This window comes from Manihot esculenta, chromosome 15 (assembly GCF_001659605.2).
Source record: "Manihot esculenta cultivar AM560-2 chromosome 15, M.esculenta_v8, whole genome shotgun sequence".
Classification (NCBI taxonomy): domain Eukaryota; kingdom Viridiplantae; phylum Streptophyta; class Magnoliopsida; order Malpighiales; family Euphorbiaceae; genus Manihot; species Manihot esculenta.
Genome location: NC_035175.2, coordinates 3441815 through 3464215, shown reverse-complemented (window position 1 = coordinate 3464215; position 22401 = coordinate 3441815). Strand labels below are relative to the sequence as shown.

At 31.8% G+C, this 22401-nt stretch overlaps 4 protein-coding genes across 8 annotated transcripts; all 4 read left to right on the top strand.

Annotated features, from left to right (window-relative positions):
- Nucleotides 1–4103: 4103 nt before the first annotated feature.
- LOC110601533 (histone-lysine N-methyltransferase, H3 lysine-79 specific) lies at nt 4104–6879 on the top strand. Its single transcript, XM_021738698.1, has 5 exons — nt 4104–4148; nt 5263–6015; nt 6228–6413; nt 6512–6637; nt 6772–6879. The coding sequence occupies exons 1-5, from the start codon at nt 4104–4106 to the stop codon at nt 6877–6879; spliced, it is 1218 nt and encodes a 405-aa protein (XP_021594390.1).
- A 4628-nt stretch (nt 6880–11507) lies between these two features.
- LOC110601414 lies at nt 11508–15648 on the top strand. Of its 5 annotated transcripts, XR_002485826.2 has the most exons (4): nt 11508–11800; nt 12638–14434; nt 14702–14948; nt 15103–15241. XR_002485826.2 is itself a non-coding variant. In XM_021738536.2 (3 exons), exons 2-3 carry the CDS (start codon nt 13217–13219, stop codon nt 15298–15300), a joined length of 1416 nt encoding a protein of 471 aa, XP_021594228.1. In that variant the 5' UTR covers nt 11508–11800; nt 12638–13216; the 3' UTR covers nt 15301–15648. The 5 variants fall into 5 exon arrangements, 4 of the variants coding, with proteins under 4 accessions (XP_021594228.1, XP_043806888.1, XP_043806886.1 ...); XM_021738536.2 differs by lacking the exon at nt 14702–14948 and having other exon boundaries at nt 15103–15648; XM_043950953.1 differs by having other exon boundaries at nt 14702–15245.
- A 1014-nt stretch (nt 15649–16662) lies between these two features.
- LOC110602742 (60S ribosomal protein L23) lies at nt 16663–19015 on the top strand. The gene is made up of 4 exons (XM_021740338.2): nt 16663–16822; nt 16976–17260; nt 18517–18558; nt 18734–19015. The coding sequence occupies exons 1-4, from the start codon at nt 16810–16812 to the stop codon at nt 18814–18816; spliced, it is 423 nt and encodes a 140-aa protein (XP_021596030.1). The 5' UTR covers nt 16663–16809; the 3' UTR covers nt 18817–19015.
- Nucleotides 19016–19168: 153 nt separating this feature from the next.
- Nucleotides 19169–21699, top strand: LOC110602741 (acid phosphatase 1). Its single transcript, XM_021740337.2, has 3 exons — nt 19169–20991; nt 21079–21288; nt 21385–21699. The coding sequence occupies exons 1-3, from the start codon at nt 20639–20641 to the stop codon at nt 21479–21481; spliced, it is 660 nt and encodes a 219-aa protein (XP_021596029.1). The 5' UTR covers nt 19169–20638; the 3' UTR covers nt 21482–21699.
- The last annotated feature ends 702 nt before the right edge of the window (nt 21700–22401 follow it).

Here is a 22401-nt window from a genome sequence, read left to right as displayed (position 1 = left end):
TGGTTAATTCCTGTTGATGCATGGTTATGTAATGTTTTAGATGTTGAGTTGTTTGAACTAATCTGGTGGCATGTGTTGTTTACCACGCTATGGCTTGATGAGAACCCTAGTGGAGGTCTTATGTTTGTGGTTTGATGCATGCACAGGTTAGGTTCTAGTCCTTTGGATGTGACTCCGGCTTGATGTATGATATGTTTACCCAGCTAGAGCATTTGATGAGGGCTCTAGCAAGGGGTTCTTTATGTTTTCAGTTATGTTGCATACAGGTCAAGCTCGGTATTAACATCAGATGTTTAAGCTTTTATGTTAAAGTTTTTTATCATGCATGGGATTATACCAGTTGTACAGGATGTATGTTTGGCTTGCTACGGGTCCCGGCGGCCTTAAGCCGATCTGGATCCTAGCGCCGGTGATGGTTCGGGCTGTTACATTTTTCTTTATCTTTTTATTATTTTTTTTTCTTTTCTTTTTCTTTTTCTTTTCTTTATTCATATTCTCTTCTCTCTCACTTCTCTCTCAAGCTCTTACAGCTCTCACTCTCCATGAAACAAAAGGCTCTCACTCTCCTAGAAACTAAGGTCCAAAAATGTTAATCAATTTTAAAAACACAGAAGAACCCGCAAAATGAAGTCCCTCTAGAAATTCCTTTTAAAGGCTTTATTATTTATTTTCTTTTACTTTATCTTTATGTTAATGAATTTTAGAGATAATCTTTAATCTAACTTGAGTGTCAGAGAGTCTCCACCGGAGCATCTCCGGTGGACCTGTAATCATTTTTTTTCTATCTTACAGGTCCTTTTTCTCAAAATCGAACACGGAGGGACCTAGAAAAATCATTTATGGATCAATGGTCAACCCATTCAATTGAATTGCTGCCCATGTGTCCCCATCCAGATACCCTGATGGATCTCCCCTTATCAAGTGGCGCTATCTGTGGGAAAAAAGGAGACTATCCCGTCGCCAGAGTTTCCAAATCAAATCCATTGAGATCCATATGATAAACTAAGAAAAGCTAATAGCCAAACAACAAGAAAGACGAAAAGAAAGAGAGAGGGTAAAAAGACTCAGGAGTCACCAGTTGCATCTAAAAGCCACATAGAGAAAAATCAGATAGAAAAAGATGTTGATGCGAGAAGAAAGAGCAACCATGGAAAAGGAGCGTGCACGAGTTACCCAATTTGTAGAGTTACTTTCTTTAACTCAAAGTATATTTGTTATTACAAACTAGTCAAAAAAGTTACAATCTTAGATAAAAGCCTTGTGTATGTGAACCCTAATATAATAAGTACACTAAAGAAGCTTAAAATCTCCCATTTGTGATTAATTTTAGCATAAAAAAATATTATCTGTTTAAAGTATATTGCATTATGATTTAAAAGGTGTGAAGTAATTTATGCATGAGAATACTTATTGGATTCTTTGGAATCATATGGAATAATATAGTTGCATAGAATTAATATTTGTTGTTAATCGAACCACGAATCTGAAATATCTTGCTATTCAAATTAATAACGGTCATTCTCATTACATGCACTTTGGTGCAAGTTTTTATTTTTCAGAAAAATTCAAAAGCAAGAGAAAGACAAAAAATTGAGACCAAGAGTTCGAAAATCACTCAAGGTAAAAATGCTAAGGAGCAAATCTAGGACTAAAGAAGTCCGAAAATCAACCAACAAGCCAAGGAGCTGGTCAAAGCTAAAAAGCCAAAAGGACAAGATAGAGCTAAGTTTATCGTACGCTCAATATTCATTAACAAATATTACTCAATTAACGGCAAGTATTCTCACTACATATATATACATGCATAGTACAAGTTGTTATTTTGCAGATAAACTCCAAAAGTAAGAAGAAAGGTTAATAAGCCTAAAATCGCTAATAAGGCCACGAGTCTGAATTCCAAAAATCGCCAGTAAGGTTATGAGTCTGAATTTTCGAAATCGCTAGTAGGGCCATGAGTCTGAATATTTAAAATCGCCAGTAAGGCCACGAGTCTGAGTCTTTGAAATCCTCAGTAAGGTCACAAGCTTGAATCTCAGAAATCGCCAGTAAGACCACAAGCCTGAATCTCAAAAATTGCCAATAAGGCCATGAGTTTGAATCTTTGAAATCGCCAATAAGGCCACGAGCCTGAATCTTTGAAATCGCCAATAAGGCCACGAGTCTGAATCTTTGAAATCGTTAGTAAGACCATGAACATGAATCTCAAAAATCGCCAGTAAGGCCACAAGCCTAAATCTTTGAAATCGCTAGTAAGGTCACGAGCATAAATCTCAAAAATCGCAAGTAAGGCCACGAGTTCGAATCTCATAAATCACCAGTAAGGCCACGAGTTTGAATCCCGGAAATTGCCAAAAAGGTCACAAGCTAGAATCTCAGAACACCAAGAAAGGCCAAGAGCCTCAACCATGAAGCTAAGTATTTTATACAATACACTGTTCATTAATGATATTCAATTAACAATAGGCATTCTCGCCGCGTATAATAAAAGTAAGGTCATGAGCCTAAGTCATGAAATTTCAAGTAAGGCCACAAGCCTATATCCTTATAAAAAAAAATTAGGGCTAAGAGTTCGGAATTGAAGTTAGGGCCAAGTGCCCAAGAGAAATGAAAGAGCGAAAATGCCCAAAAATATGCTAAGGACAAAAGAGTCCAGAAGCGAAACCAAGACTAAGAGCCTGAAAGCAAAATCATGGCTAATAGCCCAAGGTTGAAGTCAGGGCTAAGTGCTTAAAAAAAATAAAAGAACAAAAAAGCTCAGAAACACGCTAAGGGCAAAAAAGCCTGAAAGCAAAATCATGACTAATAACCTGGGGTTGAAATTAAGGTTAAGTGCTCAGAAAAAAAAAAAAAGAATGAAAAGGTTCAGAAACACGCTAAGAGAAAAAGAGTCTGAAAGCAAAATCAAGGCTAATAGCCCGGGGTTGAAATCAGGGCTAAGTGCTAAAAAAAATAAAAGAGTGAAAATGCTAAGAAACATGCTAAGGGCAAAAGAACCCGGAAATAAAAACTTAGGTTTGTGAGCTCGGACTAGAATAGAGAGCCTGATCATCTTTTTCTATTTTATAGGTCTCTTTCCTCAAAATCAAATACAAAGAGACCTAGCGAAATTATTTATAGATTAATGATTAACCCATTCAATCGAACTGCTGCCTAGATGTCCACATCTCGACATTCGCTAGATCTTCAAATATCAAAATTATATATTTTACCTTTATTTAAACATCAAAATAATTTTTTTCTTTAATAAAATAAAAGAAAATTTTTATTTTTATGGATTATTGTTTATTTATTCAAGTAATATGAGTTGTTTTTAATAACTATTAATTAGATTTTAGAAGAATTAATATTGCACTCACAGGCTTAACCTGTTAATAAGTGTATTTGAATAAATCTGAAAAGTTTCATGTTATATTCCCTCCCGGTCCCCATTTAAAAAAAAAAATATTTTATTATAATTAACTATTTCAATCATAACACTAGAATTCACTGCCAAAAGAAAAAAAAAATGGTGGCACACACTGTTTCTCATAACTAGTTTGAATTTGATGGTAGACATATGGTCTTAATAATTTTGACTTGTGGAAAATGATTTTACCAGTGAAGGTGGCGTCGCATAAAGAGGAGGAAGAAGTGGGTAGAAATTGAAAATCTTGATGAACCCACACACCCGTACAGGGTTCATACTCCATGGCCACCAAAGCCACCATAGCCACCAAAGCCACCAAAGCCACCATAGCCACCAAAGCCACCAAAGCCACTCAGGCTGTCCAAAAACTGTATGGCGGTTCCCCGCATCTTTCGGCTTCACACAAAAGAGAGTGCCAACCTCAACTTCCCTATAATCTTATGTAATAACCAATTTTCTAGGACAGCCCAGCCATCTCCCTCCCCTTTTCTTAACCAGTATTAATTTACAAAAACCAACCTTGTCTCCCCCCTCTCTCTCTATATATATCCCCCCACAACTTATAATTAATTACTTCCTACATTTGAATTAGCTAAGACAAGTTGCTGTCATATGTTAACCATTGTTATTTTATAGGCTGCCCTGAAAGAAAACTTCGATTTAAATTCAACTAAATAAAACAAACATAAGCAGAACCATGTCGCGGGACGTTACACATCAACCAACCCAGCAGCTCTCAATTGTAATTTCTTCTTCATCCTCTTTTTCTTCTACTTTGAAAAAAAAAAAAGTATTCTTAGTCTTTTTAACATTCGTTAATGTGAATGTGAATGTGAATGCATGTATGCATTTATACGTAGTTATAAGTTTACATTCATCGTAATAATGTCTGCAATCATCTTGCTGTGTTATTCGTTAACAAGCATTTCAACGTTGTTTTCTGATTTTGGGAATATATATGTCCGAAGATTTCTAATATTGGATTCTTACATGATTAACTATATTGGGTCCTCTTTGGTTAATTCCCTCTCAGTATTGTTTGTTTGAACAATATGGCGTTTCTATATTAATTTTGAGTGAAAATTAAAGAAAACCTTATAATGAAGTTGCTTATTGTTAATGCTATTTAATTGTTCTTGCTAATCTTGACTTGTTACTACATGACACATGGAGCATAGATACACACGCCTCTTCCTGCTTTTCTTACATACAGAAAAAATCCACCATGATTTTGTCCTCCTTTGGATAATTGATGTTTTCTTAATCAAATATGGAAATTAGACTTGTGCTTGTTAACCATTCCATGAAGTAGACTAGCTATTTACGTGTCCCATTTCAATTGCTCCACTGTAATACGTAGTATAAATATATTGATGAAAACTAAAAGCTTGATTAAGTGACATCTAGCAAATTTTAAGCATATGTTTGGACGGGAGGAAAGAAAATAAGAAGAGGAAAATAGATTTTTTACATGTGGGAGGGAAATATTGGATAGAAAGTTATTTTTTAGACAGTAAAATTACAATTTTAACCACCTATATATTCCAAAGAGCATCATAATATTTTTCCTCTCATCCAAATTTTCTTTCCTCTCTTATCTTCCTCCAACCCAATCATAGTGTTAGAGTAACCACACCCTTGATAGCTTTCAGGCATAAATTCAGTTACATTATAGAATATTGCCATTTTAAGTTTGATATCTTTATCAAATCATGGTCTATATGAACAGACACATCGCATCGATCAAAGATCAAGAATTAGATCCAAACCCATAAACAATGAAGAATCATGCTTGGCGTGTGCCTTAAGGAAGGCCGAGTCTAAATCATATTAACATCGTTTTCACTGTCTTACAGGATGAGGTTTCAAGCCCATTCAGTGCTCAGATTTTGGAATTCTGCAACCCTGAATTCTTCCTGCAAGATTCTGAAGTCACTTCAACCATAAACTTTTGCTATGAGGAGAATTCTTCCTATACGAATAATCTTGCAATGCCACTAGACAAAGAGAAGTTCAATAGTTGCCCAGACAATAATGGGAACAATAGCAACACAACTACTAGCACCACCTTAGCAAATGTAAACAATATGAACAATAACAGTTTCCCTATTATTTTTTATTCCCAGGATGAGCTCGATAATGAAATTTCAGCTTCCATAGATTTTTCTTCATCTCCTACATTTTCCGTCCCCCAGTTGACCACTACCCAACGTGATCAGTTTGATTTCTCTTCTGTGCAACCTCAACTCACATTATTAGATATGATGTCTGCTGATGGACTAACCAGGTATCCTGCTGCTGATTCTGTTGCTCCACTTATGAGGAATTCATTGCGATCAGTTCTTGAAGAAGATTGCTTGTCTTCATTTCCTTCTTATGTACCTTTAAACCCTACGTCCCCTTGTTCTTTTCTTGGTCCTGATATGAGCACATGCATGTCTGCTGGGACCTTGACTGCTGCATTATCTGTTGACAGTTCTAAGGTCTTCACTGGAGACGTTCTTCTGGGTTCTGAATTGCAATTGCAAGAACTGAACTATCAGGGTGATAATAGTGGAATTTACTACCCTGATACAATCCCTGAAGTCTTTAACCCAGGAGATCTACAGGTACTAGAAACTATAAATATGTAAATAACATTATGAATTAGCTTTATATCTTTAAATAACTGAGTTTTGAAGCCCAACACAGTTAATTAATCCTTTCTGAGCAAGGTTACGTCCTTGCATGGAAAGTATCATGTCTACTTCTCAAATGGCAGAACATAGGAATTAATGATCGTTTTTACTCTTCTTAATTTTGTTGCCATGTCCTCCGAAAGGCACTCAGCAATGAAACGCAGCAATTGGTGGGTGGAGCTGGGAATTCTACTCCTTTGGCATCAAATATTTCAAAATTGGAAGATTCAACTTTCAAGGTCGGCAAACTCTCAGCTGAGCAAAGAAAAGAGAAGATCCATAGGTACATGAAGAAAAGGAATGAAAGGAATTTCAGCAAGAAAATCAAGGTTCTCTCTATCTGTCTCAACAACGTGCCTCCATGCCTGTATATTTTCCTTCAAAGGCATTTTGTTCTTTTGTCACTAATGGTTAAGCAAATTTGCAGTATGCCTGTCGCAAAACACTTGCAGATAGCCGACCTCGAGTCAGAGGAAGGTTTGCAAAGAATGATGACTCTAGCGAGGCCAACAGGACGGCTTATATTAATCATGAAGAGGATGACGAAGACGAAGTAAGGTTTTACTCGATCTACTTAGCATCATTTTCCTTTATCATCAATATCAGTAAAGTCCAGAGTACTGTTGCACTTTCACATTGATATTGCTTCTTCAAATTTAGCGTGTGATTGCTTTGCTTTGCATGCAGATAGTAGTGAAAGAAGAAGAAGACATGATTGATTCCTCAGATATCTTAGCTCATATCAGTGGTGTGAACTCCTTCAAATGCAACTATTCCATCCAGTCCTGGATTTAATGAGCTTTGAAGTATCAAACATCTCTACAATTTTGCAGATTCCCTCCTGGTTTAATAACTGAACATAGAATATTTTGGCTCGTTTATATATCATAATCTATGTAAGCTGAAATAGTTGACACATCCAACACAATCTTCTGTGAGATTTACATGGAGGACTTAACTTTCACAAGTCCTAAATTTATTTATGTATCTCAGAATTCTTTGTATTAGTGGATGATGATAGAACTTTCTCGTTATCTAAGATTTCATCGTAATTTTAAACCAATACTAACGACACAGGCACAGACACAGAATCCAGTTTTTCTCTGCTCTGTCTTGTTGCCTTTTGGTCCTGAAGTGCTCTTTGCGATTGTAAACTTTGAATGTGGACCACATCCTGGTTGGGCTACTTATCATGAGTCTGATATTATTATTTAATCCCATTACAAACTGGGAAAATATGTGAAAGAAATTATTGGATTTTTCAATATTCTGTTCTCAAGGATTCTGACGTAAAATGATATCGAGGTTGAGGTTGAAAATTTTGTATGATTAATTTGAGCACAACGAAAGTCATCGTCCTTGAACCTTCAAGGCATGGGTTGGTTAATCTCTGGTTTTCATGGATTAGGAAATTTCTGTAGTAATCTGATCCACCATGATCGATTTAAATAAATGAGTTTTTTTATGAAGCAAGTAAATGCATCTATTTTAATATTTTTTAATTCATAATGAAGAATTTCTCATTTCTTCATCACCTTATGAATTTTCCAGAAAAACCCATCAATGCTTGGCCGGGCATCTAACATAGTTAGTAATGACAAATGATTTATACTGTCAAAATTGTATAATACAATTTTTGTAAACACAAAAATAAAAATAAATACTATAATTTTAATAAATAAGTGATTCGTAAAATTATTAAAATTAAAATTAAAATTAAAATCAAAATCAAAATCAAAACTGATCGATAACTTCAAATTATAACCAATTAATTCAGTTTAAAAATCTATTTATAATTGTTAATCGATAGCTAATTATTAATTATAGCCGAAACATTAAAAGCATTTGATAAATTATATTTAACTATAACTATTTTGTATTCATAAGTTTAGTCTGATGGTAAGTTTATTTGGACATTTCTGAGAGATCTCAGGTTTTACTCCCCAATTTTCAATTCAAAAAGAAAAAAAAAACTAATATATAACTAGGTTATATCTAATTTGTGTTGCACGTTTTTATATCTATTATAATACTGGTGATTTATTCTGTAAATAATAGAATTTTAAATTATATACTGGTGATTTATTCTGTAATTAATAGAATTTTAATTTGTATATAATTTAAATTTTATATAGCTTATTTTTTATATAATTTTATATAAAAAATATAATAAAATTAGAATTTAAGTATATTAATAATTATTTTAAATTTTTTAATCCTAAATATTAAATTTATATTAATTTTTTTAACTAAAATTAGTTTTATTGTAATAATTTTAAATTATCCTGAGTAATTTTAATAATTTAATTATTTCATTTTTTTAACTATATATATAGTTTTGTTAATTTTATTTTAATAGATAAAATAATTTAAATTAATTAGTATTACTTATTACATTTAGATGGTAAGATTATTTAAAATTTAAATTATAAATTATAATAGAGTTTTTGATATAATTAGAATTATTATTAAAATAATTTTAACTTGTATTTATTATTAATTATAATAATATTGATAGTTAAATTTATTTATAAATGTAAGATTTTACATAAATTTCATTATTTAATATTATTATTCACATAATACTTGCTATTAAATTTTATTAATGATAATTTAATATATATTAATAATAAATTTATTATTACTAACCCTATTTTTTTACAGTGAAACATGAAATAATATTTTTTAGAAAAATATTTAATAATTTTAATTTTTTTATAAATTTTATTTTAAATTATATAATAAATTAAAAAAAAATAAATTTAAACATAAGTAGGATAAAGACTTTAAATTTATATAAAATTTAAAATTATATAATTAATTAAAATTAAATAAAAATCAATTTTTAAATAAATTAAAATTTTAAAATAACAAAATTTTATATTATTTCTTAACCAATCAAAATAGAAGATAAATTAATTATTAAACTTAAATAGGAGTAGTTTATATATATATATAGTATAAATTATTAATTAAAATAATAATATTATTAAAAAATATTTTAAAATAAAAAATAAATTAATTTATAAGATAAATAAAATAAAATACATCATATATATTATATATAAAAAACACAGACTATTAAGAAAAATAATTTTATACTAATTTTATTCAACAACTAAATTTTATCATCTAATAAATAAAATGAATGAAAATTGTGCAACATCATATCTCAGAACTTAATTTGTGAATTGCCCTTTTCATTATTTATCTCTTACTATCAATGCTTCAAACTCTTAACAGTAATTTTTTACTATAATTTTATATAAAATTATCTCAATTAATTTTTAATTTATTACTTAGATATAATAAATCAATTCATAATAATAAAAATTAAAAATATATATAAATAAAAAATAATTCACTAACAAAATAAAAAAAATATAATATTACATATTCGGATAATTTAAAATATGAAACATGGCAGGTTATTCTAATCTAAATATAGAATTAACCTAATTTATAGATTATAAATATTACTATTATGGGGTGCATTCGGTCGGTTCGGTTTAAAACCAAACAGAATCGAATAAACAGAAAATCGAAATTTTAGTGTTTATAAAAACCGAACCGAACCGATTTTGATCAGAAACCGAACCGAACCGAACCGGTCTGATTCGATTCGATTCGGTTCTGTTTGATCAGTTTCGAATTTTAATAATTTTTTTATTTTTTACACTTTATTTTTAGTATTTTAAAATTTAATTAAAATATTTTAATTTTAATATGATTTAATTTCTCTATATTATTGAAAAAACATATTATTATTACTAATCGGTTTGGTTCGATTTTTTCAGTTTTTTTCTGATCAAAACCGAACTGAACCGAAATTACTAAAATTTTTAAAATTAAAAATCAAACCGAATCGAAATATATAAAAAACCGAACCAAATTTTTAAATCAGTTCGATTCGGTCAGTTTTTTCATTTTGAACCGAATACTGCTCATCCCTAATTACTATTAATAAATTTATTATATTTTATAATTAAATTTAAATAAATTTTTAATTAAATTAAAATACTAAATAATAGTTATTTTATTTTTTATTGTTTAATAATCATAATAAAAGTAATTGTGAAATTTATCAGATAAAATTTTAATAATAAAAATTTATTTTTACAATTAATAATATAATTTTAATTTATATATTATTATTCTTTTATAATATAATAAATTCAAATGTAAAATAATCTATTTAATTTAAAGTTTTTAAATATTAATAAATTTATATATTTTATTATTTTCTTAACTAATTTTTAAAATTAACTTAATAAATAAATAAAAATTCTCCTTCCAATATATATAGTATTGATAAATTATAAAAATTATAAAATTAAAGATATTTAAGTGAAATAATTTTTAAATTATTAATTCACTAAAAAGTTAGTGATTTTATTTATTTTTATTTTATTTTATTTATTTTTATTAATATTTTTAATATTCATTAATTAAATTTAACTTTTTATATAATTTATATTTTAAAAATATGAATTTATTATTTTAATAATCCTTTTAATATTTATCTATATTTAAACATGGTATTTTAATAATTTTTATTTTAAAATCAATTTAATAATATTTAAATTAATTTAGATCTTTACTTTAAATTTTCTTAATAAACTCTAAAATTAATTTAAAATAATAAAATTATAATCTAATGTATACTTATTTAAAAATTTAATCTTATTGTATTTTTATATATCTTTTAAGATTTCTTTAACTAATTAAAATTAATTTTAAAATATAATTATAATCTATTTTAAAAATTAAATTTTAATAATAAATTATCAACTACTTAAATAATTAAATAAATTAATTTATAAATGATTTAAAGGTTTAAGGACATTATAAAAAATCCTATTATTTTCCCTTTTTATTCTTATATATAATATAAAAATAACGAATGAAAACATATATTATATAAATTATTTATTATTTAAATACATATAAAGTTAATAATTTATAATATAATATATATAAGATTTAAAAAATATTATTAATAAAATAAAATTATTTCTTATGGATATATAAGTTATTTTTATAATATTTATATTTATTTTATAATTATAACAATTTATTAATATGTATTAAAATTTATATTAATATAAAAAATTAATAGTTAATAAATACTAAAAATGATAATATAGTGTAAATAAAATATAAAATTTATCTACTATTAACTGTTAAAAATAAACTCTAAAATTAAAATTGATTGAAAGGTGGTTATAACAGGGGTTCAAAAAAAAAATTCTAAAATTAAAACTGAAGGATGAACCAAATATCCTACGATTCATATCCTCTGATCTGGTCCTGGACTTTGGTTCTAATTGGGAAATCGGCCGAAACCAAACGGGGACGACTCCGACTCTCGTGGTCCTATAAATGTTTGCCTAGCAAGAAATTGCAACTGTGAATATGCAAACCATTCTAGAACTTTTGCTATCTGATGGCTGATGCTACTAGCGCGTATATGGCCAGTGGGGAGGGAAAGAAGATAGTGGTGCCCTGTATCTATCATGGGTACCAGCTCATTTCTTCATTCCCTCTCTCTGTTAAAAGCTTCACCTTCTCAGAATTAGTATTATACTGGACCTAGAAAATTATATAACTTAATTCGTTGAAGCTAAGTGCGTCTTACACGTAACCCTGGATTTGGTGTGTGGGGACTGGGGAGTATAGAGAAGCAATGTGCTTAGTGGAACATCGTGTATTTCTGGTTTGTTGCTCTTTTTCTTTCTTGAAAATGAGCTCAAAATTGCAGGTTAATTTATTGTTTGCTTTCTTGACTATCACAGTGTGATAAGAGTTGAATATTTGAGTAAATATAGTAGAATTGAAGTGAGGTACTTGAATTGACTGAAGCTGGATTTATATTCTGCAATTATATATTTCAATGAGTCTGAGAAGCTCCATCAATTTTATTGAGCATGTATATGATTTGTTCTCTTTCTCTCTCTCTGGGTTTACTATATTACGAGATTGGATGTTTGGATAAAGTTTCAGTCTATTTCGATACCGTTCTAAAAATGTAACTGCAAGTTCTTTCTCTTCCTCTTTTTTTTTTTTTTTTTTGCTCCTAAAGTTTGATATGATTTCCATTTGCAATTTGCATCTTCCATTTCCATATTGACTCACAATTAGGAAATTAACTTTTTCTTTCTTGTGTAACTTTGATTCTGATTTATACTTGGTAATTTTGGCATGTTTTGTCTTAATTTCTGATTTCAGATAAGAAACAATATAAAATAAAACCAAGAATGGAAAGTACTTTATTGATTACTTGCTTCTTTTAAGCCAAATATGGATGCTTGTGCTCTGCCTTTTCAATGCTCTTGCCGTCAAGTTTTTTCATACTAGTCTCTCTCTCACTCTCTTTCATTGATGCAACTCTATCTGATTCTCATTCGAAATTTATGGTGTTCTTCTCACGTATGCTTCTTTTTTGCAATTATTGATGCCAATCAGTCATATTCCATTTCAAATTCCATTGAGATATAACTTGGAGAAATAGGAGAGTGTCTAATATGGTTGCTTTCATTTTCATATTGTTTAGTCGGAGGCAGAAGATGCAAAGAAAAGTTGCCTGCCATATGCCCTATTATAAAAGGTATTCATGATGGAAGAAACATCAGCTGATGCTCAGAAGAGTGGCCATGCTACAGAGGATTCATCATCAAATAACTCCAACAAGGATGGAGGATTATCGAGTGGCAATGGTTCAAATTGTGCAGAATCAAAATCAAAAGGATTGGTGAGACAGACAAAATCACAACATACTTTGATATTGAAAGTAGAGCAATTACAGCGTAGCAGACGTTACAATAAGCAATCTTTTCTTTGAAGCATTTGTGTCCTGGAGAGTTGGATCCCAAAGCATATGGTAACCGTAGATGAAAATATCTTCATCGTTGCCTAGAATTAATTCATATTAGTGTGCATCAAAAGCAGTCCCTTGCAATATCTCCCTAAACTTGGAATGGGGGGAATGGACATTTTGTCTGATGGTTAGTCCAGCTAAAATTGAGAGTTAGAATAGATGTGATTTCGCTAGGTTTCATCTTGATGCCGATTGTTACCTGAGAATGGCAGTGTGGTTGCTACTCCAGCAGGACCGCGGATTGTTGGTTCTATCATGGGTAATAAGAGTATGGTAAATACACTTAGTAGCCCTTTGTTTCACAAATATGGTACATGTGATGGTGATGCCAATTTTGATGAACTGAGTTTCAGTGGCATTGAAGGTTCTACATGTTATTATGACATGAACTCTCCAAGTGTGTTGAGCAATTATTCATCAAACAAGCTGTACAAGGGAGCATCTATATATAAATCTGAGCCGCAGCATGAAAGGCTTGCTTTTGTCTCAACTACAAATTCTACATGTTCTGATCCATCGTCTTCATCTCCTTCTGCCACTCTATTTGTTAATCAAGGAATGCTCCAATGCTCATGGAAGGATGGGAGCCCCCATTTTGTTTTCTCTTTGGATGATCAAAAGGTGGTTTATGTGGCCAACTTATGGAAGGTTGAATTCATAGATGATAAAGCTGTGAACTATACCTATCTATTCTATTTAAGGATGGGTGGCCAAAAGGAACAAGAGATTTGTGATAGTGCCTCTCATCTTGTAGGTAAGATGAAGGTATCTACTTCCTTTACCCTGTGCCCAAACAAATCTAGAATCATGGAGAGAGAGTTTGTTTTATTTGGTTCTAATGAAAATCTTGTGCGAGTGCAAACTTCAAGCCATGACCTCAAAAAGAATGAGGGATTGTCAAAGAAGGTGGCAGAAGTGTTCCGGACCAGTCAATCAATGAAGAAGAGAACTGCCTCCAGATTTATTGGATCCAGTGCCAAACCAGCGGCCATTCGTTCTTGGGAGCCCTTCCAAGATACAGATAACAATACTGATGCCCTTTGTGGGGCCAATCTTTTAGAGAATCATCTTCCACCAAATCTTGAATTAGTTGCTATTGTTGTGAAGGATCATCTTCCTGGGAATCTTCAAGGGAAGGGTGGAGGTTGGGGCTTGAAATTTCTCAAGAATGTGAAACAAACAGATGATCTCATGGAATTCTCACAACCTTCTGGTTGTTGTGTGCAAGATACTGGTGACTGTTCAACAAGTATGGATGTTCTTATTCCAGCTGGTCTTCATGGTGGTCCAACGACCAGAAATGGTGGTCCTTCCAGTCTCATTGAAAGGTGGAGATCAGGTGGATGTTGTGACTGCTATGGCTGGGACTTAGGGTGCCCATTAACAGTGCTTAAGAAAAGATTGGGTAACAAAGAGCTTTCACCCCAACCAGACATGCAGGGAGGGTGCAAATTAGTTGATTTCATCATACAGGTATGAAGATCTCTTTCTTTGCTTCTATTCATGATGATGTGAAGTGACCAATACTATCAGTCTCTCATTGGCTCTAAGCCAAAAGGACCTTGTACACCTTTTTAATTTTAATTTTTTTGTCCTCACATCATTGTTGTTTCCTTTCTTATTTTTAGGCAATTAATCTTCTGATATTTTCCATGTTCATAGTTGAGGTTATGCATTATCTATGAATATTTTAGAAGTTAATATTTTCTGCTTCTGTCATTTTTTTGTTAAAATTTTCAGGAACAAAACGTGGTTCTGGTTTATTAAATTTTTGTTTCTATGAGGTTGCTTGGTGGAAAAAGTTATTCCATTCGTCGTGGGTTCTAGCAATGGAAACAGCCTCTCTGCAAAGCAGGGTTAAGGCTGCATACATCAACTCCCTCAAAGCCCACAAGCATGGGGTGCTTCATGCACTGGATCACCCTTTACTTTTTGTTTTAACACTTCCATCATTTGTCCACCAGATTATATACATGGAGCTATCTAGGTATTTATAGGAATTCTATAGTTATAGTGAGACAAATGATTATTTTATAATCTATAGATGCTATATGAAAGCTAATGTCCCTGAACTTCTTAAGTAGCCCTGAGTTCACTTGAATAAGCACCATTATCACACTGACTGAAATTCAAATTTTCAGGGTTCAGAGAACAGTGCTCCCCCCTTGAGGATGGTGAATGTCCATAGTGGCTTGTATTTTGTTAATTTTCAGTCAATGCTTTCGGCTTTGCAGTCTTTCTCAATAGCAGTGGCATTTATTCATGCCCAAAGTCCTGCTCTCCGACCCCAAAATGTACAGGAGTTCAAGTGGCAAGATTCAGGATTGAGCTTTAAGTAGCTAGTGTAACACTCTTACTGTACTACTTACAGCACTTTGTAAGTCAATATTTAAGTATTTATACACAAATTCTGAAGTTAACTTTTGTCATTTTTCTGATTAGTTAACTTGTTTGGCGTCAGATATCTTCTGATCATAGGTTTGTTGGCTCCTGCTACTGCCAGTTATTGAGATTGTTTATCCTCAATTTTCTGATGAGAAAACTCATGTACTCAGTTAAAAATAACCTAAATAACTTTTGAATTATAATCTGGTAACCTCTCTCAATGTAATCATATGTTGTTGAAGGAACAGAGTGAAGCTCTTGTTCTCGTTATATCCTTTAGAGGATGTTAAAGTTGGAGCCTTTATGAATCTAATTTTTTTTTTTTTTACTAATTTTAATAGTATATTAATTTATTTATTTAAAAATAAAATTATGTTATAGTAAAAAATTTGAGTTAATATAATTTATTATTTGAAAAATAATTGAATACTTTTTTTAATCACTTTAATTAAATACATAATTAAGTATTTGTAAATTTAATTAGCTTAACATTTTTGTTAATTGTGTGTGAATTTGCAAGTATATATATGGGAAAAATCCAAGTATTGGCCCTTAAAACTCTTTTGGTTTTACATTGAGATCCTAACTTCTGCATCTCCTATGTTGGAAATTAGTTTCAAAATTTTATTTATTATTTCTAAGTGAGTTTAATGGGTCCAAACACTGAACATCAACCATTCTAAGGACTTTTAAAAGTCCTATTTGGTATTGTAATAAAAAAAATATGATTTGAAAAAAAATATTTTATTATTTTCATCTTGTAATAAAGAAAATATTAATTTTTATTTTAAAATTATTTTTTTATCCCCAAAAATAAGTTAATTTTTTATTCATTATGAATTATAGAGCATTGCTATCAAAAAATTATAGAGCATCTTATAATAGTTTATTTATTAGTTTTATATTAAAATTACAATAAAAATTATATATATTTTTTAATTTATGAAAAAGAAAGTGAATTTATCTTTATTTAAAAGTTAACATAATTTACTTTTTCTCTTTTGCATAAAAAATTAATTAACATTTTACTTTTTAACTTTATTTTTTTTTCACTAAAATATGATTATTTAATCTCTAAATTTAATAAAATATAATTTTTAAACTCTTAAATTTTATAAAATATAATTATTTAAATATTTATATATATAAAAATGAAATAATTATGTTTTTATAAAAATTAGATATTAACGGTTAAAAAAACAGTTATGTCAATTAATATTTTTTTATACAAGTCAGGGTAAAAATCATATATTCAGGCTCCTTTAAATGGTGTGTTTTTAGTATATTTGAGAAAAGCTTTAAATAAAAATATCGAATTAATTAATTGGTATTGGATACAATGACCGGGGAGTGGAGCGGAATTACAATGGAGAACAAACCCTAGTCGGCAGTCGCTGAGCAGTCTAATATAAATTTCTGAAAACCCTACATTTCTTTCATCGTTTTCCCTTCAGCTGTCGAAAATGTCGAAGCGAGGTCAGTTCTCTCATTCTCTTTAAGCCTAGCATTCTCTATTCTATTTTCTGCCGTTTTCTGCAGATCAACCATGAAAAAGAGTGAAACCATAGATCTTGTATTTGGTTCAATCTGGGAAAACAAAATCACTTTGTTGTTTGCTGGTTTTTATAGGACGTGGAGGATCAGCGGGTAACAAGTTCAGGATGTCACTGGGTCTGCCAGTTGCGGCGACAGTTAACTGCGCCGATAACACTGGTGCCAAAAACCTGTACATCATTTCAGTGAAGGGAATCAAGGGTCGTTTGAACCGCTTGCCCTCTGCTTGTGTTGGGGATATGGTCATGGCTACTGTTAAGAAAGGAAAGCCTGATCTCAGAAAGAAGGTCATGCCAGCTGTCATTGTTAGACAGCGCAAGCCATGGCGCAGAAAGGATGGAGTCTACATGTACTTCGAAGGTCATTATCTATTCCCCGTTATTGTCTTTTCTGCAATCCATATTGCTTAGTATTCCTAACTCATGAGGATCGATAGATTTGATACTTGATTTATAGGTGTATTGCTTGGTTGTTGATTCTGTTTAAGTTACCGGTTAAGCAGCGTACTTGATGCGTGCGTATCTTGATTCTAGGTTTTTGTGCTTACTGTGGTAATATGCTTCCTGAGACCTGACCAGTACTAGTGAGCTAGGAAGTGGAAATTTATCTAGTAGGATATCCCAGTTATGGAATCTTAAACTTTTGGAATTCCATAAAAAAAATTTTGTAGAACCTTTAAACGATTAAATTTTGCTGGCTATTTGGTATTGATAATGTTACCACAAATCTACGTGGTAAGTGCTTTATCATCCCTGTCAGGTTGGGGATGCCTATTGTCTTTATTTACCTATCTTAAGTGTTATACTTGTGTAAACGTCCATTTCCACTTCGGCACTAAGGTATTGCTGGTTCATCAGGCATTACAAAACTTGAGCGATATCTCACTGTTGCACAAACAGTTGTCCAAGTGTTTTACTCTTTTGAAGTGATCTGATAGAATGTGTTAAACCGCCAGACGTAAGTCAGGTATCCTCCTATGTACGTGGTTGATACAGTTACACGTCTGGCAAATTGACTGTGTTCCTCGTTACAGATGTGCTGAGTCTTTTGAAGCTCATATCTGCTCCATTTGAACCCTACATTTTCTGTGAACCCAGTAATTAAGTTCTTTGATTTTGAATCTATGATTAACAGACTTGCTAGTCTGCATGAGGTTTGTAGGTCATAATTGTCGAGGTTGGGCACATTTATGTTGTGAACTTGATAGGCACTACTTGCCATTTATGTAATTAAGTTCTTTGTGCTTGTATTTATATTAGTTAATCAGAGTACATCAGAAATTTTTTGTTGTAACACATTTATGGGATTAAGTAGTTAATATGTTGTATCATCATGTACGGGGTGGTGGTTCCTGTTTGGAAGTCTGTACAGTTGCTCATCTGGCATATGGACAGTCTATTTGTTGTCAGCTTTGTGTCCTGCATTATGTTTTACTATGAATCTGTTGAAAATTTTCTGATTATTCTACAAATGCATTAACAATCTGGTTTATTTAATTTATCATGCTTGCATGTTTCTCGTGTTAGAACAGATATTTGCATTGCAAATATTTCATTTGCCAACTATTATGCACTTTATTGTATAAATTTTCTGAATCAAAAGTGACTTCCTTGCAGATAATGCTGGAGTTATTGTGAATCCTAAAGGTGAAATGAAAGGTACAGACCCCACATAAAGAGAATCTGTATTTTCATGCCATTTAAATGTTAACAAGTTGTAACTAAAGATAGAATATGTAGTGTCATATTGTTCACATGCTTCTAGGTTTATATTTTATAATTCAACTATGGGTTGTTGTTGTGCTTAACCTCCCTCGTCTCTTTATTGGTTTAGGATCTGCAATAACTGGTCCAATTGGGAAGGAATGTGCTGATTTGTGGCCAAGGATTGCAAGTGCAGCAAATGCCATAGTATAAGAGTTTACACACTTCTCTTCCTGTGTCGAGAGTGAATTTCGTGTTTTGTTAGGTTGATGCAGGCTTTTATTTCTTTTTTTTTGAAACCTTAGCAAATTCTGTTTGGATTTTGCATGTGGTTATTAACCATATGAAATAGTTCTGATGGTCTTGATTTTTATTGATCTCAAATTTTGTGGTTGTTGGTTCCTCCTTAAAAGCTGTCTTGTGTTTCTTCATGGGTGCTCCATTTTTCTTCTTTTGTTTAAAATTGGTTTTTTAAAAGTAAATATGATGGTTTGATTTGGAGCTTCATATTTTTGTTTGATTTTGTTGTTTTCTTATTTTGTTTATTCATCCACGCTATCTCCAAGGGCTCGTTTCTTCTAATACTTGATGGTTTGCCGGATTTTCCTCCGAGATATTGTTTCATGTATTACGCGTATGGAGCATGCGGAAAGTTGTACCGAGTAGTAGCTAGTATCTGTACACATTGCTTCGCCCAGAAATGTTTTCTCTCTTTCTTTTTTTGTTTTTTTTGTTAAAAGAAATTAATGTTCTCTATTGCAAGTCCCTTCCATTCGTGATGATTTCACTTGATGGTTTCTGATACAAAATAAAGGTTTTCGATTTTTCCTTGCAAAGTTGCCGACTTGACGCGGGTACTTGCTGTGTGGTTCTCATCTGTTTTATATCAATTCATCTGATGAGTTGTTTGCTAGAACCTACCTTGCCTGGGTCCTGTAATTTTTCTGGCGTTGAGTTTCAAATTCTAAATGGAAAAGTAATCATTAATCATGATGCGATCACATCTGTCGACAGCAAGTCCTCATGCTTGAAGTTAAGGTTGAGATTCATTTTAAAAAAATGTTATTCAATTTTTTCTAACTAAAATATATTAATTATTGATGGCTTAATGGATGAGTTATATAGTGAGTGGTAGCTCTCTGGATCAGTAATACCTTCACTTGTAAAGCGGAGGGAGCAGAGAGATTTAACTTTGATTTAGATTTGAATTCAAGATTTATTAGATTCAGTATCAATGAGTTGTAATCTATTAATAGCAGATTGCGTGTTTATTAGTGGGTGATGTTATATTTATAATTGCTATTTATGCGAAGTGCATGTGAGGCCGAAGGAATAATTTAGCATTGGTTTGGAGCAGGCGTTGATGCATGGACACATAAGTAGAAAATGAATTTTGACTTTGCTGTTTAGGTAAGTATGGTTTTCAATTTAGTTATTACTTGTTAAATCAAGTTTAGTTTGGACCGGTTTAATTTCTGTAGTTTTGATTTTTCAAATTTCATATTTTATTTAAATTTTCAATTTGATTCAAGAAAACAAGGGATTGTATGTATGGATGTGCACATGAATGAGATCCGATAAGGCATAATTCATACAAGGGAATGGTGCACTGTTGCCGTCACATAATGAATTTAATATAGCAAACAGAAACTATTTTTATTTTTAAATAATGTAAATTTCAAACAAAAAATGCATTCTTTGAAAACAAAACATCTGTCTCCAAAACAAAAACATATATACTACAAAAGAATAAAAAGTGTTTGTCTTCGTCAATAACCGAACCAGTTTATTAGTTTAAGGCTTTAATCCGGTTGCCACCGTGTCCAGCATGTGAAGCTCCTGGAAAGCTAAGTGGCTTTCCACCCCCAGTTGTAGAACCCATGTGACCAGTGTCTTAGTTCCTTGATCTAAATCCCCATGTGACCAGTGTCTTAGTTCCTTGATCTAAATCCTATGTACCTTTGTTATTTATATGGGCATCTAATTCCAATTCTCATGTGAAGGAGGGAATGGGAAGAATTCTAGGCTTCTTGTTATGTTTCTCAGGTCTTTTCATCAGTGTAGCAAAGCAGATTGGAACATTTTAAATCTGAAAACAAAGAATGGGTTGAACATGAGCTTGAAAAATTATTGTGAGAGTTGGCGAATGAATGTTGAGCTACACAACATCCAAAACTTTCAGGTTGTGCCTCAGGAATGTGTATCGTACATTGGAACATATGTCATTTCAACTCAATATCAAGTTGATTCTGAAAGAGCAATTGAGGAGTGTCTGGTTTATCTTAGCACTAGCTGCAACCTGAAAAAGGATGGCAGAGATGTGTGGCTATTTGATATTGATGATACCCTCTTATCTACTGTGCCTTATTTCAAGAAACACCAATTTGGGTACCTCTCTTATCTCTTCCTTTCTTTTTTCTTTTCTTTTCATTTCATCAAATGGTAAGTTTGACTGGGTTCTTGAACTTTGAGCAGTGGGGAGCAACTGAACTTGACATCACTCGAAGAATGGATGAGACAAGGCAAAGCACCAGTCTTGGAATACTCTCTGAAGCTTTTCAACGAGTTGAAATCCAGAGGAGTTCAAATCATTTTGGTTTCTTCAAGAAGAGGACATCTCAGATCAGCCACAATAGACAACCTCGTTGATGTTGGTTATCATGGCTGGACCAGTCTCAGACTAAGGTCAGTAACTTTCTTTCTCACTGTCAAGCATTTATGCTCCCTCTTTTAAGTCATGTACATGTGATTCATGGGAATATGCTTCTTGTTTTGATATAGGGGGCCAGATGATGGATTGGATGGGGTGCAAAAATTTAAGGCCAATGTGAGAAAACAATTGATCAATGATGGGTATCGCATTTGGGGCATTCTTTGAGACCAATATAGCAGCTTTGAAGGGCTTCCTGATGTGAGAAGGACATTCAAACTTCCAAATCCATTGTACTATGTTTCTTGAGACATCATCCGTCTATTGCACGTTTGGTTCAAATCATCTGTGCTATGTTTCTAATGTGTTTTTGTGGCTCTACTGATAAACTCTTGTTGAACTTTCTGAGAACTGAAACAATTCCTTAATTTAATTGATTTCTCAAATTACACTAGTATCATTAGTTAGGGCGATCTTTAACGCATCTTAGCCTCACTTCCCTGTTCATTTTTGCACAATGCTCGAAGATGCTGCCATCAGACCAGCGCCGAAATAGCTTCTTTAGACAGATAGCCTTCATCTCTTGCAAGAACGTGGAGCATCCCCCACTCTGACCTGCAGCAATCCTGCAGGCTATTGTTGAAATATAAAAAACAAAGTTTGAAACCAACAAATTAAATAGAAAATTTTAAAGTAAAAATTGAGACAAACCATCCAAAGAGGTCAAAGGAGAGTCGCTGTCCCTCTGTCATGTCCCAGAGCTCTCCAAAGGCTAGCTTGTCAGGAAATGGGTTAGCGTACTTGCTGAAAACGTTTTCAAAATGTACACGCATATATCTGCACGGAAGTTCGGTGACCGTTATTTAGGGATACAGACGAGTAAATATGCTCCAGCGAATCCTTGTCTATTATGAATAATATGAACAATACTAGCAATATTATGAAAAGATTATTCATCAATATTAACATAAATAAGAATCAATGTCTTTTGTAAATGTTGTAAATGAAATTTCACATTATTTTAATTAAAATTAAAAGGATACAAATTATATCTTCTCATAATATCAAACTTGAATTTACAGTATAACTTCAAATTATTTAATAATTCAAACTTTAATTTTTTACATATGTTTTCTTTTCTTAAATAT

Coding starts and splice junctions, on each gene's coding strand:
- LOC110601533 (XM_021738698.1), top strand. CDS start 4,104: ATGTCGCGGGACGTTACACATCAACCAACCCAGCAGCTCTCAATT. Junction 4,149..5,262: donor CAACCCAGCAGCTCTCAATT/GTAATTTCTTCT, acceptor ACTGTCTTACAG/GATGAGGTTTCAAGCCCATT. Junction 6,414..6,511: donor ATTTCAGCAAGAAAATCAAG/GTTCTCTCTATC, acceptor GCAAATTTGCAG/TATGCCTGTCGCAAAACACT.
- LOC110601414 (XM_021738536.2), top strand. CDS start 13,217: ATGGGTAATAAGAGTATGGTAAATACACTTAGTAGCCCTTTGTTTCAC. Junction 14,435..15,102: donor TAGTTGATTTCATCATACAG/GTATGAAGATCT, acceptor TCAAATTTTCAG/GGTTCAGAGAACAGTGCTCC.
- LOC110602742 (XM_021740338.2), top strand. Junction 17,261..18,516: donor AGTCTACATGTACTTCGAAG/GTCATTATCTAT, acceptor ACTTCCTTGCAG/ATAATGCTGGAGTTATTGTG. Junction 18,559..18,733: donor TCCTAAAGGTGAAATGAAAG/GTACAGACCCCA, acceptor TTATTGGTTTAG/GATCTGCAATAACTGGTCCA.
- LOC110602741 (XM_021740337.2), top strand. CDS start 20,639: ATGTTTCTCAGGTCTTTTCATCAGTGTAGCAAAGCAGATTGGAACATT. Junction 20,992..21,078: donor TTCAAGAAACACCAATTTGG/GTACCTCTCTTA, acceptor AACTTTGAGCAG/TGGGGAGCAACTGAACTTGA. Junction 21,289..21,384: donor TGGACCAGTCTCAGACTAAG/GTCAGTAACTTT, acceptor GTTTTGATATAG/GGGGCCAGATGATGGATTGG.